A 15794-nucleotide genomic window follows, 5' to 3' on the forward strand; every position below is an offset into this window, starting at 1 on the left:
CTATTCTATTTATTTTATTTTGTTAGTATGTTTGGTTTTGTTCTCTGTCTCCCCCTTTTAGACTGTGAGCCCACTGGTGGGTAGGGACTGGCTCTATATGTTGCCAATTTGTACTTCCCAAGCGCTTAGTACAGTGCTCTGCACATAGTAAGCGCTCAATAAATACGATTGATGATGATGATGATGATGATAGTAAGCGCTTAACAAATACCAATATTATTAATATTATTACTAGCTGATTTTGGCCTCCCGGCCCGATCGCCGTGAAAGTCTCTCCGGTATCTACGGAAACGTATCCGATCAGGATTCATTTCTTTTTTCTTCCCCAAAGCACACCTGCCCTTAATCAATCAATCAATCAGTCCTATTTATTGAGCGCTTCCTGTGTGCAGAGCACTGTACTAAGCACTTGGGAAGTCCAAGTTGGCACCATCTAGAGACAGTCCCTACCCAACAGTGGGCTCACAGTCTAAAAGGGGGCTCACGGTCTAAAATGGTTGATGACAGCACTGTCCTTTCCACCTCGGAAGCCCCCACCTTTGGTATTATCATCAGGCGTCTTTATTGAGCGCTTACTGCGTGCAGAGCACTGGACTAAGCGCTTGGGAAGTACAAGTTGGCAACATAGAGAGACGGTCCCTACACAACAGTGGGCTCACAGTCTAAAAGGTCACAGTATTATTCTCAAGGGAAGCAGCGTGGCTCAGTGGAAGGAGTCAGAGGTCGTGGGTTCGAATCCCGGCTCCGCCGCTTGTCAGCCGTGTGACTTCAGGCCGATCACTTCCCTTCTCTGGGCCTCAGTGACCTCATCTGGAAAATGGGGATGAAGACTGGACAAACTGATCTCCTTGTAACCTCCCCAGCGCTTAGAACAGTGCTTTGCACCTAGTAAGCGCATAATAAATGCTATTATTATTATTATTATTATTATTATTAAGTCACTTCACTTCTCTGGGCCTCAGTGACCTCATCTGGAAAATGGGGATGAAGACTGGGAGCCCCCCGGGAGACAAACTGATCTCCTTGTAACCTCCCCAGCGCTTAGGACAGTGCTTTGCACCTAGTATGTGCTTAATAAATGCTATTATTATTATTATTATTATTATTATTATAAGTCACTTCACTTCTCTGGGCCTCAGTGACTTCATCTGGAAAATGGGGATGAAGACTGGGAGCCCCCCGGGAGACAAACTGATCTCCTTGTAACCTCCCCAGCGCTTAGAACAGGGCTTTGCACCTAGTAAGCACTTAAAAAATGCCATCATTATTATTATTATTATTATTATTATTAAGTCACTTCACTTCTCTGGGCCTCAGTGACCTCATCTGGAAAATGGGGATGAAGACTGGGAGCCCCCCGGGGGACAACCCAATCTCCTTGTAACCTCCCCAGCGCTTAGAACAGGGCTTTGCACTTAGTAAGCGCTTAATAAATGCCATCATTATTATTATTATTGTCACTTCACTTCTCTGGGCCTCAGTGACCTCATCTGGAAAACGGGGATGAACACTGGGAGCCCCCCGGGGGACAACCCGATCTCCTTGTAACCTCCCCAGTGCTTAGAACAGTGTTTTGCACCTAGTAAGCACTTAATAAATGCCATCATCATTATTATTATTATTAAGTCACTTCACTTCTCTGGGCCTCAGTGACCTCATCTGGAAAATGGGGATGAAGACTGGGAGTCCCCCGGGGGACAACCCGATCACCTTGTATCCTCTCCGGCGCTTAGAACAGTGCTTTGCACATAGTAAGCGCTTACCAAATGCCATCATTATTATTATTATCCTTGACTCATCCCGTCTCTCCACCCTAAATTCGGTCCGTCACCAAATCGGGTCGGTTCTTCCCTCCGCGACATTCCCAGAACCTCCCTTATCTTCCAAGGAACACGGGCCCGGGAATCAAAGGCCGTGGTTTCTAATCCCGGCTCGGCCGCTCACCTGCCGTGTGACCTTGGGTAAGTCACTTCACGTCCCTGTGCCGAAGTCGAGGCGCTTAGAACAGTCCCAGCGCTTAGAACAGGGCTTTGCACATAGTAAGCGCTTAATAAATGCCATCGTTATTAAGGGGATTAAGACTGTGAGCCCGTCGTTGGGTCGGGACCGCCGCCAAGTTGGACTTCCCGAGCGCTTAGTCCAGTGCCCTGCCCCCCCGGTGAGCGCTCAATAAATACCCCTGAAGAAATGAACCCCCTGAACCAGTTTTCCAGATATCTCCATGTCTTGTTGACATAATCAATCAATCAATCAATCAATCGTATTTATTGAGCGCTTACTATGTGCAGAGCACTGTACTAAGCGCTTGGATGTTGTGCTCAGTTTTTGGTGAAGCTTCAAATTCCGTGAGCAGAGCGAGGGTCCACGTGTAATTTCAGTTTGTAATCATCATCATCATCATCAATCGTATTTATTGAGCGCTTACTGTGTGCAGAGCACTGTACTAAGCGCTTGGGAAGTACAAATTGGCAACATATGGAGACGGTCCCTACCCAACAGCGGGCTCACAGTCTAAAAATTAAAGCAATGTAGGGAACCAAGGAGGCCATTAATAAATTTGCTTTAGCATTTACTGATCCTGAACTTTATTTTTATATTCCTCTAGACTGTAAGATCCTCGTGGGCGGATAATCTTCCTACCAGCTCAACTGTACTATAATTTTCCAAATTCTTAATTAAATACTTGGACTTCCCAAGCGCTCAGTCCAGCGCTCTGCACCCAGTAAGCGCTCAATAAATACGGTTGAGTGAATGAATGAATTGGGGACACGGACTGTGTCCGATCTGATTAGATTGTCCCTGCCCCGGCGCTCAGTTCAGTACCCGGCAAATAGTGAACGATTAAGAAATGCCGTAAAAAATAGGCACCATTCTGGGAATATCCTGGCTTTTCTACCACATTAGCCTCCTCCCTGATCTTCCCGTCTCTCCCCTCTCGGATCCAAACTGTGCTCTGCCGTCCAGTTCATTTTTCCAAAGTCATTTTCCGAATCCCCAGTTCTTAAATACCTCAGGGACTTAGTTATTCCTTTCCTCTTCCCGCTCGTTTCCTTTAAAGCTCGCACTCAGCTCTCTCTTCCTCCTGCTCCCTCTCTTCCCCTTCGCTCCGTGGAAGGAGACCGGGCTTTGGAGTCAGAGGTAAATGCTCATCATCATCATCAATCGTATTTATTGAGCGCTCACTATAGTATTACTGTGTAATACTAGTATTATTATTACTAATAATTAGTGATATTATTACTAGTATTAATAGTAAATACTATTCTATTTATTTTATTTGGTTACTATGTTTTGTTTTGTTGTCTGTCTCCCCCTTCTAGACTGTGGGCCCGCTGTTCATTCATTCATTCCATCGTATTTATTGAGCGCTTACTGTGTGCGGAGCACTGGACTAAGCGCTTGGGAAGTCCGAGTTGGCAACATAGAGAGACGGTCCCTATCAATCAATCAAGCAATCAATCGTATTTATTGAGCGCTTACTGTGTGCGGAGCACTGGACTAAGCGCTTGGGAAGTACAAGTTGGCAACATATAGAGACAGTCCCTACCTGACAGTCTAGGGACCGTCTCTATATCTTGCCAATTTGGACTTCCCAAGCGCTTAGTCCAGTGCTCTGCACACAGTAAGCGCTCAATAAATACGATTGAATGAATGAACAATGAAAGGTCTTGGGTTCAAATCCCGGCACCGCCAATCATCAGCCGTGTGACTTTGGGCAAGGCACTTCGCTTCTCTGGGCCTCAGTTACCTCAATTTGTACTCCCCAAGCGCTTGGTACAGTGCTCTGCACACAGTAAACGCTCAATAAATATGATTCATTCATTCATTCAATCATATTTATTGAGCGCTTACTGTGTGCAGAGCGCTGTACTAAGCGCTTGGGAAGTACAAGTTGGCAACATATCATTCAACGATTGAATAAAATGGGGATGAAGACCGTGAGCCCCTCGAGGGACAAACCGATCACCTTGTAACCTCCCCAGCGCTTAGAACAGTGCTTTGCACATAGTAAGTGCTTAACAAATACCAAAAAAAGTCACTTCACTTCTCTGTGCCTCAGTTCCCTCATCTGTAAAATGGGGATGAAGACCGTGAGCCCCCCGAGGGACAAACTGATCACCTTGTAACCTCCCCAGCGCTTAGAACAGTACTTTGCACATAGTAAGTGCTTAACAAATACCCCAAAAAAGTCACTTCACTTCTCTGGGCCTCAGTTCCCTCATCTGTAAAATGGGGATGAAGACCGTGAGCCCCCCGAGGGACAAACCGATCACCTTGTAACCTCCCCAGCGCTTAGAACAGTACTTTGCACATAGTAAGTGCTTAACAAATACCCCAAAAAAGTCACTTCACTTCTCTGGGCCTCAGTTCCCTCATCTGTAAAATGGAGATGAAGACCGTGAGCCCCCCGAGGGACAAACCGATCACCTTGTAACCTCCCCAGCACTTAGAACAGTACTTTGCACATAGTAAGTGCTTAACAAATACCCCAAAAAAGTCACTTCACTTCTCTGGGCCTCAGTTCCCTCATCTGTAAAATGGGGATGAAGACCGTGAGCCTCCCGAGGGACAACCTGATCACCTTGTAACCTCCCCAGTGCTTAGAACAGTGCTTTGCCCACAGTAAGTGCTTAACAAATACCAAAAAAAGTCACACCTCTGTGCCTCGGTTACCTCATCTGTGAAATGGGGATGAAGACCGTGAGCCCCCCGAGGGACAAACCGATCACCTTGTAACCTCCCCAGCGCTTAGAACAGTACTTTGCACATAGTAAGTGCTTAACAAATACCCCAAAAAAGTCACTTCACTTCTCTGGGCCTCAGTTCCCTCATCTGTAAAATGGGGATGAAGACCGTGAGCCCCCCGAGGGACAAACCGATCACCTTGTAACCTCCCCAGTGCTTAGAGCAGTGCTTTGCACATAGTAAGTGCTTAACAAATACCCCAAAAAAGTCACTTCACTTCTCTATGCCTCAGTTCCCTCATCTGTAAAATGGGGATGAAGACCGTGAGCCCCCCGAGGGACAACCCAATCACCTTGTAACTTCCCCAGCGCTTAGAACGGTGCTTTGCACATAGTAAGTGCTTAACAAATACTAAAAAAAGTCACTTCTCTGTGCCTCAGTTCCATCATCTGTAAAATGGGGATGAAGACCGTGAGCCCCCCGAGGGACAACCCGATCACCTTGTAACCTCCCCAGCACTTAGAACAGGGCTTTGCACGTAGTAAGCTCTTAACAAATACCTCTCTGTGCCTCAGTTCCCTCATCTGTAAAATGGGGATGAAGACCGTGAGCCCCCCGAGGGACAACCCGATCACCTTGTAACCTCCCCAGCGCTTAGAACGGTGCTTTGCACATAGTAAGCGCTTAATAAATGCCATTATTATTATTATTATTATTCTCCCACTACAACTGCGTTCCTCTAAAGCTCCTCATTTTTGTCTCATTTTTCCTCTCCCACCTCCATCCTCCCGTTCACATCCTTCCCGCAGCCTGGAGCCCCTCGCCGCTTCACTCAATGACGCCCGTTGAGCGCTTACCGTGTGCGGAGCACTGTACTAAGTGCTTCACACCTGATAGCCCACAACTCTCCCCGTCGTCAAAGCCCCTCTGAAATCACATTTCCCCCAGATGGTGTTCTTTGACTGCTTTTGAATCTCCCTCATTTCTATGTGCTTAATAAATGCCATTATTATTATTATTCTCTGGGCCTCAGTTCCCTCATCTGTAAAATGGGGATTATAATAATAATAATAATAATAATGGCATTTATTAAGCGCTTACTATTTGCAAAGCATTGTTCTAAGCGCTGGGGGGGATACGAGGTAATCAGGTTGTCCCAGGGGGGCTCACAAGCTTCATCCCCATTTTACAGATGAGGGAACTGAGGCCTGGAGAAGTGAAGTGACTTGCCCAAAGTCACACAGCTGACAGTTGGCGGAGCTGGGATTTGAACCCATGACCTCTGACTCCAAAGCCCAGGCTCTTTCCACTGAGCCAAGCTGCTTCTCCATTAAGATTAAGATTGTAAGCCCCCCGTATATATACATATATATATATATATATATATATATAGGGTAGGGACTGTCTCTATATGTTGCCAACTTGTACTTCCCAAGCGCTTAGTATATATACATATATATATCTATATATCTAGATATATAGATATATAGATATATAGATATATATACATATATATCTATATATCTATATATATAGATATATATACATATATATCTATATATCTATATATATAGATATATAGATATACACGTGCTGTGGGGAGGGGAAGGAGATGTGGCGGGGATGGAGATGAAGACTGGGACAACCTGATCACCTTGTAACCCCCCCCCCCCACCCCCCGCCACCGCTTAGAACAGTGCTCCGCACCTAATAAGCGCTTACTAAATGCCATTATGATTATTATTATCATTATTATTCAGCAAGCAGGTCTTTTATCTCGGAGTCATTTGCATGGAGCCAGTCTTGGCTGCCCTCAGTGTCTATTGACAGCCTCCTGGAATACAACGTCCCAGAGAAATGCCCATTTTCTGTGTAAGAACCTCCAATGGTTCCCCATCCACCTCCACATCAAACAAAAACACCTCAGTCGGCTTCCAAGCAGTCTATCACCTCACCCCCTCCTACCTCAGCTTGCTACTCTCCTCCGCCTGCACGCTCTACTCGTCTAATACTAATAATAATGATAATAGTAATGATGGCATTTATTAAGCGCTTGCTAGGTGCAAAGCACTGATCTAAGCGCTGGGGAGGTCACCAGGCGACCAGGTTGTCCCACGGGGAGCTCACTGTCATCATATCCATTTTCCAGAGGAGGGAACTGAGGCCCAGAGGAGTGAAGTGACTTGCCCCAAGTCACCCAGCTGACAGGTGGCGGAGGCGGGATTGGAACCCACGACCTCTGACTCCAAAGCCCGGGCTCTTTCCGCTGAGCCACGCTGCTTCTCGTTATCTGATGCTCACCTTCTCACTGTACCTCGATCTCTTCTATCTCTTCTAGACTGTGAGCCCACTGTTGGGTAAGGACTGTCTCTCTATGTTGCCAACTTGTACTTCCCAAGCGCTTAGTCCAGTGCTCTGCACACAGTAAACACTCAATAAATACGATTGATTGATGGATTGATTGATTGATTGATGTCGCCACCAACCCCCGGCGACGCCCTCCTAATCAAATCCCGGCTTCAAAGCCTGCCTGAAGGCCCTTCTCCTCCAAGAGGCCTTCGCTGACCAAACTCGGCAGGGGAAGCAGCGCGGCTCAGCGGAAAGAGCCCGGGCTTTGGAGTCAGAGGTCATGGGTTCAAATCCCGGCTCCGCCACTTGTCAGCTGGGTGACTTTGGGCGAGTCACTTCGCTTCTCTGGGCCTCAGTTCCCCCATCTGGAAAATGGGGATGAAGACTGAGCCCCCCGTGGGACAACCTGATCACCTTGTAAGCTCCCCAGTGCACATAGTAAGCGCTTAATAAATGCCATCACTAAACTCCCCTTTCCTCTTCTCCCTCACCCTTCTGCGTCGCCTCGACTTGCTCCCTTTTTTCATCCCCGCCCCACAACACTTCCGTACATTTCTGTAATTTCTTTATTTCTGTTACCGTCCATCTCCCCCTCTTGCCTGTGAGCTCATCATAGACAGGGAACGTGACCATTTATTTTTGCATCGTACTCTCCCAAATGCTCCGTGCAACGCTCCCAGACTGAGCCCTCTTTTTCCTCTCCCCCTCCCCATCCCCCCCGCCCTACCTCCTTCCCCTCCCCACAGCACCTGCACATATGTCTGTACAGGTCTGCCACTCTACTTATTTTACTTGTACGTATTTACTATATTTATTTTGCTAATGATGTGCATCTAGCTCTACTTCTGGTTATTCTGACGACTTGACACCCGTCCACGTGTTTTGTTTTGATGTCCGTCTCCCCCTTCTAGACTGGGAGCCCGTCGTTGGGTAGGGACCGTCTCTATAGGTTGCCGACTTGTACTCCCCAAGAGCTTAGTCCAGTGCTCTGCACACAGTAAGTGCTCAATAAATACGATTGAATGAATGAATGAATGAATGAATTTAGCTTTCATTCTATTTGTTCTGACGACTTGACACCCGTCCATGTGTTTTGTTTCGTTGGCCGTCTCCCCCTTCTAGACTGTGAGCCCACTATTGGGTAGGGACTGTCTCTATATATTGCCAACTTGTACTTCCCAAGCACTTAGTACAGTGCTCTGCACACAGTAGTCGCTCAATAAATGCGATTGAATGAATGAATGAATTTAGCATTCATTCTATTTGTTCTGACGACTTGACACCCGTCCACGTGTTTTGTTTCGTAGGCCATTTCCCCCTTCTAGACTGTGATCCCGCTATTGGGTAGGGACTGTCGCTATATGTTGCCAATTTGCACTTCCCAAGCGCTTAGTACAGTGCTCTGCACATAGTAAGCGCTCAATAAATACGATTGATGTTGATGATGATGATGACTGTCTCCAGATGTTGCCGACTTGTACTCCCCAAGCACTTAGCACAGTGCTCTGCACACAGTAAGCGCTCAATAAATACGATTGAATGAATGAATGAATTTAGCTTTCATTCTATTTGTTCTGACGACTTGACACCCGTCCACGTGTTCTGTTTTGTTGGCCGTCTCCCCCTTCTAGACTGGGAGCCCGCTGTTGGGTAGGGACCGTCTCTCTACGTCGCCAACTTGGACTTCCCAAGCGCTTAGCGCAGTGCCCTGCACACAGTAAGCGCTCAATAAATACGAATGAATGAATGAATGAATGAATGAATTTAGCTTTCATTCTATTTGTTCTGACGACTTGACACCCGTCCACGTGTTTTGTTTCGTTGGCCGTCTCCCCCTTCTAGACTGTGAGCCCACTATTGGGTAGGGACTGTCTCTATATGTTGCCAACTTGTACTTCCCAAGCACTTAGTACAGTGCTCTGCACACAGTAGTCGCTCAATAAATACGATTGAATGAATGAATGAATTTAGCATTCATTCTATTTGTTCTGACGACTTGACACCCGTCCACGTGTTTTGTTTCGTAGGCCATCTCCCCCTTCTAGACTGTGATCCCGCTATTGGGTAGGGACTGTTGCTATATGTTGCCAATTTGCACTTCCCAAGCGCTTAGTACAGTGCTCTGCACATAGTAAGCGCTCAATAAATACGATTGATGATGATGATGATGATGATGACTGTCTCTAGATGTTGCCGACTTGGACTTCCCAAGCGCTTAGTGCAGTGCTCTGCACACAGTAAGCGCTCAATAAATACGATTGAATGAATGAATGAATTTAGCTTTCATTCTATTTGTTCTGACGACTTGACACCCGTCCACGTGTTCTGTTTTGTTGGCCGTCTCCCCCTTCTAGACTGGGAGCCCGCTGTTGGGTAGGGACCGTCTCTCTACGTCGCCAACTTGGACTTCCCAAGCGCTTAGCGCAGTGCCCTGCACACAGTAAGCGCTCAATAAATACGAATGAATGAATGAATGAGCCCGTCGTTGGGTAGGGACCGCCTCTATATAATAATAGTGGCATTTATTAAGCGCTTACTACGTGCAAAGCACTGTTCTAAGCGCTGGGGAGGTTACAAGGTAATCAGGTTGTCCCACGTGGGGCTCACAGTCTTCATCCCCCTTTTCCAGATGAGGGAACCGAGGCCCAGAGAAGTGAAGTGACTTGCCCAAGTCACCCAGCTGACAACTGGCAGAGCCGGGATTGGAACCCCGGACCTCTGACTCCAAAGCCCGGGCTCTTTCCACTGAGCCACGCTGCTTCTCAATCTGTCCGTATGTCTCCTCTCTATATGTCGCCAACTTGTACCGCGCACGCAGCCGGCGCTCCATAAATCCGACCGAACGGAGGGACGCCCCGCGCACGGGAAGCGCTCCGGAAATCCGACTGAATGAATAAATGCGATTGACGAGTCCTCGACTGAGCCCCGGCTCACCTCTCCGTCTGTCCCAAGGCACGTCCCTGGCTCCTCCCTTGGGCCGGTGAGAAGGCGGGAGGGAGGGGAAGGCGGAAGATTGTCTCCGCCGAAGGAAGGCCGGGAAAGCCATGGCCACCGTAGGCCGGCTGCTCCTGCTGTTCCTGTTTCTTCGGCAGCCAGGAGGGATAGAGGGCGAGGATGACCGGGCCGCGATCCTCTCTGCCGTGGAGAAAGCAACTGTCTTCCTGAAGAAGAGACACGGGGAGCTCAACCTGGACGGAGTGTTGGGCTTTCGGGTGTTAGAAGGTATATCCCCTTCCCTTTCCACCCGCTCTCGGACTGGTTGGGAATCGGAGCGGGTTCCCACTCTGGAGAGACTCCGAGTTCAGGAGGGATCCTATCTGACGGCTGGAAGGCTGCCTCGGGGTGAGAATAATAATGATGATGGCATTTATTAGAGAAGCGGCGTGGCCCGGCGGAAAGAGCCCGGGCTTTGGAGTCGGAGTGCGTGGGTTCAAATCCCGGCTCCGCCGGTTGTCAGCTGTGGGACTTTGGGCAAGTCACGTCACTTCTCTGGGCCTCGGTTACCTTATCTGGAAAATGGGGATTAAGACTGGGAGCCCCCCCGTGGGCCAACCTGATCACATTGTAGCCTCCCCAGCGCTTAGAACAGTGCTTTGCACATAGTAAGCGCTTAATAAATGCCATTATTATTATTATTATTTATTAAGCGCTTACTATGTGCAAAGCACTGTTCTAAGCGCTGGGGAGATCCCCCCCTGCCCTACCTCCTTCCCCTCCGCACAGCACCTGTATATATGTTTGTACAGATTGATCACTCTGTTGATTTGACTCGTACATATAGACTATTCTATTTATTTTATTTTGTTAATATGTTTTATTTTGTTGTCCGTCTCCTCCTTCTAGACTGTGAGCCCGCTGTCGGGTAGGGGCCGTCTCTAGGTGTCGCCAACTTGTGCTTCCCAAGTGCTTAGTACAGTGCTCTGCACACAGGAAGCGCTCAATAATAATAATAATAATAATAATAATAATAATAATAATGTTGGTATTTGTTAAGCACTTACTATGTGAAAAGCACTGTTCTAAGTGCTAGGGTAGGTACAAGGTAATCAGGTTGTCCCACGAGGGGCTCCCGGTCTTCATCCCCATTTTCCAGATGAGGGAACTGAGGCCCAGAGAAGTGAAGCGACTTGCCCAAAGTCACACAGCTGACAATCGGCGGAGCTGGGATTTGAACCCAGGACCTCTGACTCCAAAGCCCGGGCTCTTTCCGCTGAGAAGGGATGCGGGCCTCGGTAGTGCGAACTCACTGCTCTCTAGCTTTGAGGGATTTACGGGGATTTAGGTTTTTCCAGAGATCCCCCGAAAGCCGTGAATTTTAGCCCCTTTCTGTCAACCCAGAACAAGGCAGGAGGAAGCGTTTCTGTTCATCTGTTCCTCCAGCGTGGCATTCATTCATTCAATTGTATTTATTGAGCGCTTACTGTGTGCAGAGCACTGTACTAAGCGCTTGGGGAGTACAAGTCGGCAACCTAGAGAGACGGTCCCTACCCAATAACGGGCTCACAGTCTAGAAGGGGGAGACGGACACCGAAACAAAACGTGTAGACGGGTGTCAAAATCGTCAGAACAAATAGAATTCACCTTGTAACCTCCCCAGCGCTTAGAACAGTGCTTTGCACATAGTAAGCGCTTCATAAACGCTATTATATAAATTAAAGCCATTCATTCATTCATTCAATCAATCGTATTTATTGAGAGCTTACTGTGTGCAGAGCACTGGACTAAGCGCTTGGGAAAGCTATATGCGCATCATTAACAAAATAAATAGAATAGTAAATATGTACAAGTAAAATAAATAGAGCAATAAATCTGTGCAAATATATATATCAATTTGTACTTCCCAAGCGCTTAGTACAGTGCTCTGCACATAGTAAGCGCTCAATAAATACGATTGATGATGATGATGATATATGCAAGTGCTGTGGGGAGGGGAAGGAGGTAGGGCCGGGGGGGATGGGGAGGAGGGGAGGAAAAAGGGGGCTCGGTCTGGACACAAAAGGGGTCGGAAAGGAGGAGGCCAACTTGTACTTCTCAAGCGCTTAGTACAGTGCTCTGCACATGGTAAGTGCTCAATAAATACGATTGAATGAATGATTGAGGAGTCGGGAAGGAGGAAGGGGTTGGATAGTTGGGAAGGAGAAAGGGTCTGGGAAAGGAGGAAGGGGTTGGATAGTTGGGAAGGAGAAAGGGTCTGGGAAAGGAGGAAGGGGTTGGATAGTTGGGAAGGAGAAAGGGTCTGGGGAAGCAGCGTGGCTCGGGGGAAAGAGCTACAGGCTTTAGAGTCGGAGGTCATGGGTTCAAATCCCGGCTCCGCCGATTGTCAGCTGGGTGACTTTGGGCAAGTCACTTCACTTCTCTGGCCCTCAGTTCCCTCATCTGGAAAATGGGGATGAAGACGGGGAGCCCCCCGTGGAACAACCTCATCACCTTGTATCCTCCCCAGTGCTTAGAACAGTGCTTGGCACATAGTAAGTGCTTAACAAATGTCATTATTCTTATTTAGGAGGAAGGGTCTGAGTCAACTTCAGGGACCCCGGGGGGCAAATGGGTCCTGACTAAAAACTGGATTTTCATTCGGGCCTCTGGCAAACCCAGCTCCCAGCTCCGCCAGTTGTCAGCTGGGTGACTCTGGGCAAGTCACTTCACTTCTCTGGCCCTCAGTTCCCTCATCTGGAAAATGGGGATGCAGACTGGGAGCCCCCCGTGGGCCAACCCCATCACCTTGTATCCTCCCCAGCACTTAGAACAGTGCTTTTGCACAGAGTAGGTGCTTAACAAATGTCATCATTATTATTATTATTATTATTATTATTATTATTGTTATTATGAAGGAGGAAGGGTTTCATTCGGGCCTCTGGCAAACCCAGCTCCCAGCTCCGCCAATTGTCAGCTGGGTGACTCTGGGCAAGTCACTTCACTTCTCTGGGCCTCAGTTCCCTCATCTGGAAAATGGGGATGCAGACTGGGAGCCCCCCGTGGGCCAACCCCATCACCTTGTATCCTCCCCAGCACTTAGAACAGTGCTTTTGCACAGAGTAGGTGCTTAACAAATGTCATCATCATTATTATTATTATTATTATTATTATTATTGTTATTATGAAGGAGGAAGGGTTTCATTCGGGCCTCTGGCAAACCCAGCTCCCAGCTCCGCCAATTGTCAGCTGGGTGACTCTGGGCAAGTCACTTCACTTCTCTGGGCCTCAGTTCCCTCATCTGGAAAATGGGGATGCAGACTGGGAGCCCCCCGTGGGCCAACCCCATCACCTTGCATCCTCCCCAGCGCTTAGAACAGTGCTTTGCACAGAGTAAGCGCTTAACAAATGTCATCATTACCATTATTATTATTATTATTATGAAGGAGGAAGGGTCTGAGTCAACTTCAAGGACCCCAGGCGGGCCAAATGGGTCTTCTAGACTGGGAGCCCGTTGGTGGGCAGGGCCCGTCTCCATACTTTGCCAACTTGGACTTCCCAAGCGCCTAGTCCAGCGCTCTGCACACAGTAAGCGCTCAGTAAATACGATTGAATGAATGACTAAAAAGTGGATTTTCATTCGGGCCTCCGGCAAACCCTTCGTGGTTCCCCCTCCTGTGACTCTCCAGACCTCGGGGCTCCGGTTTCGAGGGGCTGAGAAAAGGGATAAGTATTTGTTCAGCTTTTGAGGAGAATGTCGGCGGATTGCCAAGCCAAACAGAAACGATACGGCCCTAAGGGACCTCAGAGCTGCCCTTCCCCACGAGAAAACCATTAAACCTAAGGGGAAAAACTCCCCGGCCATTTCCGGGAGCTTAGAATAATAGCCAGACTATATTATGCTATTGATTACTCTATTTATTTATTTATTTATTTTACTTGTCCATATCTCTCCTATTTATTTTATTTTGTTGGTACGTTTGGTTTTGTTCTCTGTCTCCCCCTTTTAGACTGTGAGCCCACTGTTGGGTAGGGACTGTCTCTGTGTGTTGCCAATTTGTACTTCCCAAGCGCTTAGTACAGTGCTCTGCACATAGTAAGCGCTCAATAAATACGATTGATGATGATGATGATGATGATGATTATGCGCCTCGGCCCCGAGCAGAGCACTGAAGCAAGCGGGAGGAAATCCGATCAGACGCAGAACTGGAACCCAATCCCTCTCCCGCTTGGTAATCGGAGTCCATACATTCATTCATTCTTTCAGTCGTATTTATTGAGCGCTTACTGTGGGCACTGGACTAAGCGCTTGAGTCGCCCCCTTAATCTCATTCTTTACAATAATAATAATGACGATGGCATTGATTAAGCGCTTAGTCTGGGCAAAGCACTGTTCTAAGCGCTGGGGTGGATACAAGGTGATCAGGTTGTCCCCCCCGGGGGGCTCCCAGTCTTCATCCCCATTTGACAGATGGGGTCACTGAGACCCAGAGAAGTGAAGTGACCTGCCCAAAGTCACACAGCTGAACCCGTTCTTGGATAGGGACCGTCTCTCTATAATAATAATAATAATAATGTTGGTTTTTGTTAAGCGCTTACCATGTGCCAGGCACTGTTCTAAGCACTGGGGAGATACAAGGTAATCAGAGTTGTCCCACGTGGCGCTAACAGTCTTAATCCCCGTTTTACAGATGAGAGAACCGAGGCCCAGAGAAGTGAAGTGACTTGCCCAAAGTCACACCGCTGACGATTGGCGGAGCCGGGATTTGAACCCATGACCTCCGACTCCAAAGCCCGGGCTCTTTCCACTGAGCCACGCTGCTTCTCATCGCCTACATGTTGCCAACTTGTACTTCCCAAGCGCTCAGTACAGTAAGCGTTCAATAAAGCACCGTGTCGGCTGTGTGACTTTGGGCGAGTCACTTCACTCCTCTGGGCCGCAGTTCCCTCATCTGGAAAATGGGGATTGGCAGTTCCCTCATCTGGAAAATGGGGATTGACTGTGAGCCCCTCCGTGGGTCAACCGGATCACCTTGCATCCCCCGCAGCGCTTAGAACAGTGCTCTGCACATAGTAAGCGCTTAATAAATGTTATTATTATTATTATTAATAATGAATACGATTGAATGAATGTATGACAATTGGCGGAGCCGGGATTTGAACCCATGACCTCCGCCTCCAAAGCCCGGGCTCTTTCCACTGAGCCACGCTGCTCAGAGTCGGCCTTCCTGGGGCAGAACCCTCCCCGTATTCCGGAAAATTCCAGGTAGACGCCAATCCCACTTCTCCCATTTCCCCTTCCTTTCCCAGAACAGGTTTGTCGACGGTCCTCAGGTCTTGAGGGCAGACCGACCCCCCGGAAATGGGCCCGTCCTAGGCCACAGCCGGGGGCTGGGAGGGGAACCGGGGGAAACTGAGGAAGGAACAGGCTCGGGGAATTTCTAGAAACCAGTCTCGGCATTCCCTTCGGCCGCCCGGAGCCGTTCCTCCGGAGCGTGGGGGTTTCGGAGACGCGTTCCTAGTTGCCCCAAGTTTCGGCGCTGGGCGAAACGCATCTGAGAAGCCTCTTGGAGTTTTGGGGAGTCCAACTCAGTGCCACTCTCCACGTGCGTCCTCTAGGCCCTGCATTAGATAATAATAATAATAATAATAATAATAATAATAATAATAATAATAACAAATAATAAACAACAAATAACAATAAATAATAATAAATAAATAAATAATAAATAACAAATAATAACAAATGCCATAAAAATAATAATATTATTATTAATGATAATAATGGCATGTATTAAGCGCTTACTATGTGCAAAGCACTGTTCTAAGCGCTGGGGAGGTTGCAA

At 47.9% G+C, this 15794-nt stretch overlaps 1 protein-coding gene across 1 annotated transcript in view; it reads left to right on the forward strand.

Annotated features, from left to right (window-relative positions):
• Positions 1-15794, forward strand: part of C21H16orf89 (chromosome 21 C16orf89 homolog) — a 58359-nt gene that overhangs the window by 5469 nt on the left and 37096 nt on the right. The window contains exon 2 of the mRNA XM_038763197.1: positions 9854-10257. Coding sequence (XP_038619125.1) covers positions 10080-10257 — 178 coding nt within the window. The 5' untranslated portion in view covers positions 9854-10079. The remainder of the gene's footprint in view (positions 1-9853; positions 10258-15794) is intronic.

Source organism: Tachyglossus aculeatus, chromosome 21 (genome assembly GCF_015852505.1).
Source record: "Tachyglossus aculeatus isolate mTacAcu1 chromosome 21, mTacAcu1.pri, whole genome shotgun sequence".
NCBI classification, from domain to species: Eukaryota; Metazoa; Chordata; class Mammalia; order Monotremata; family Tachyglossidae; genus Tachyglossus; species Tachyglossus aculeatus.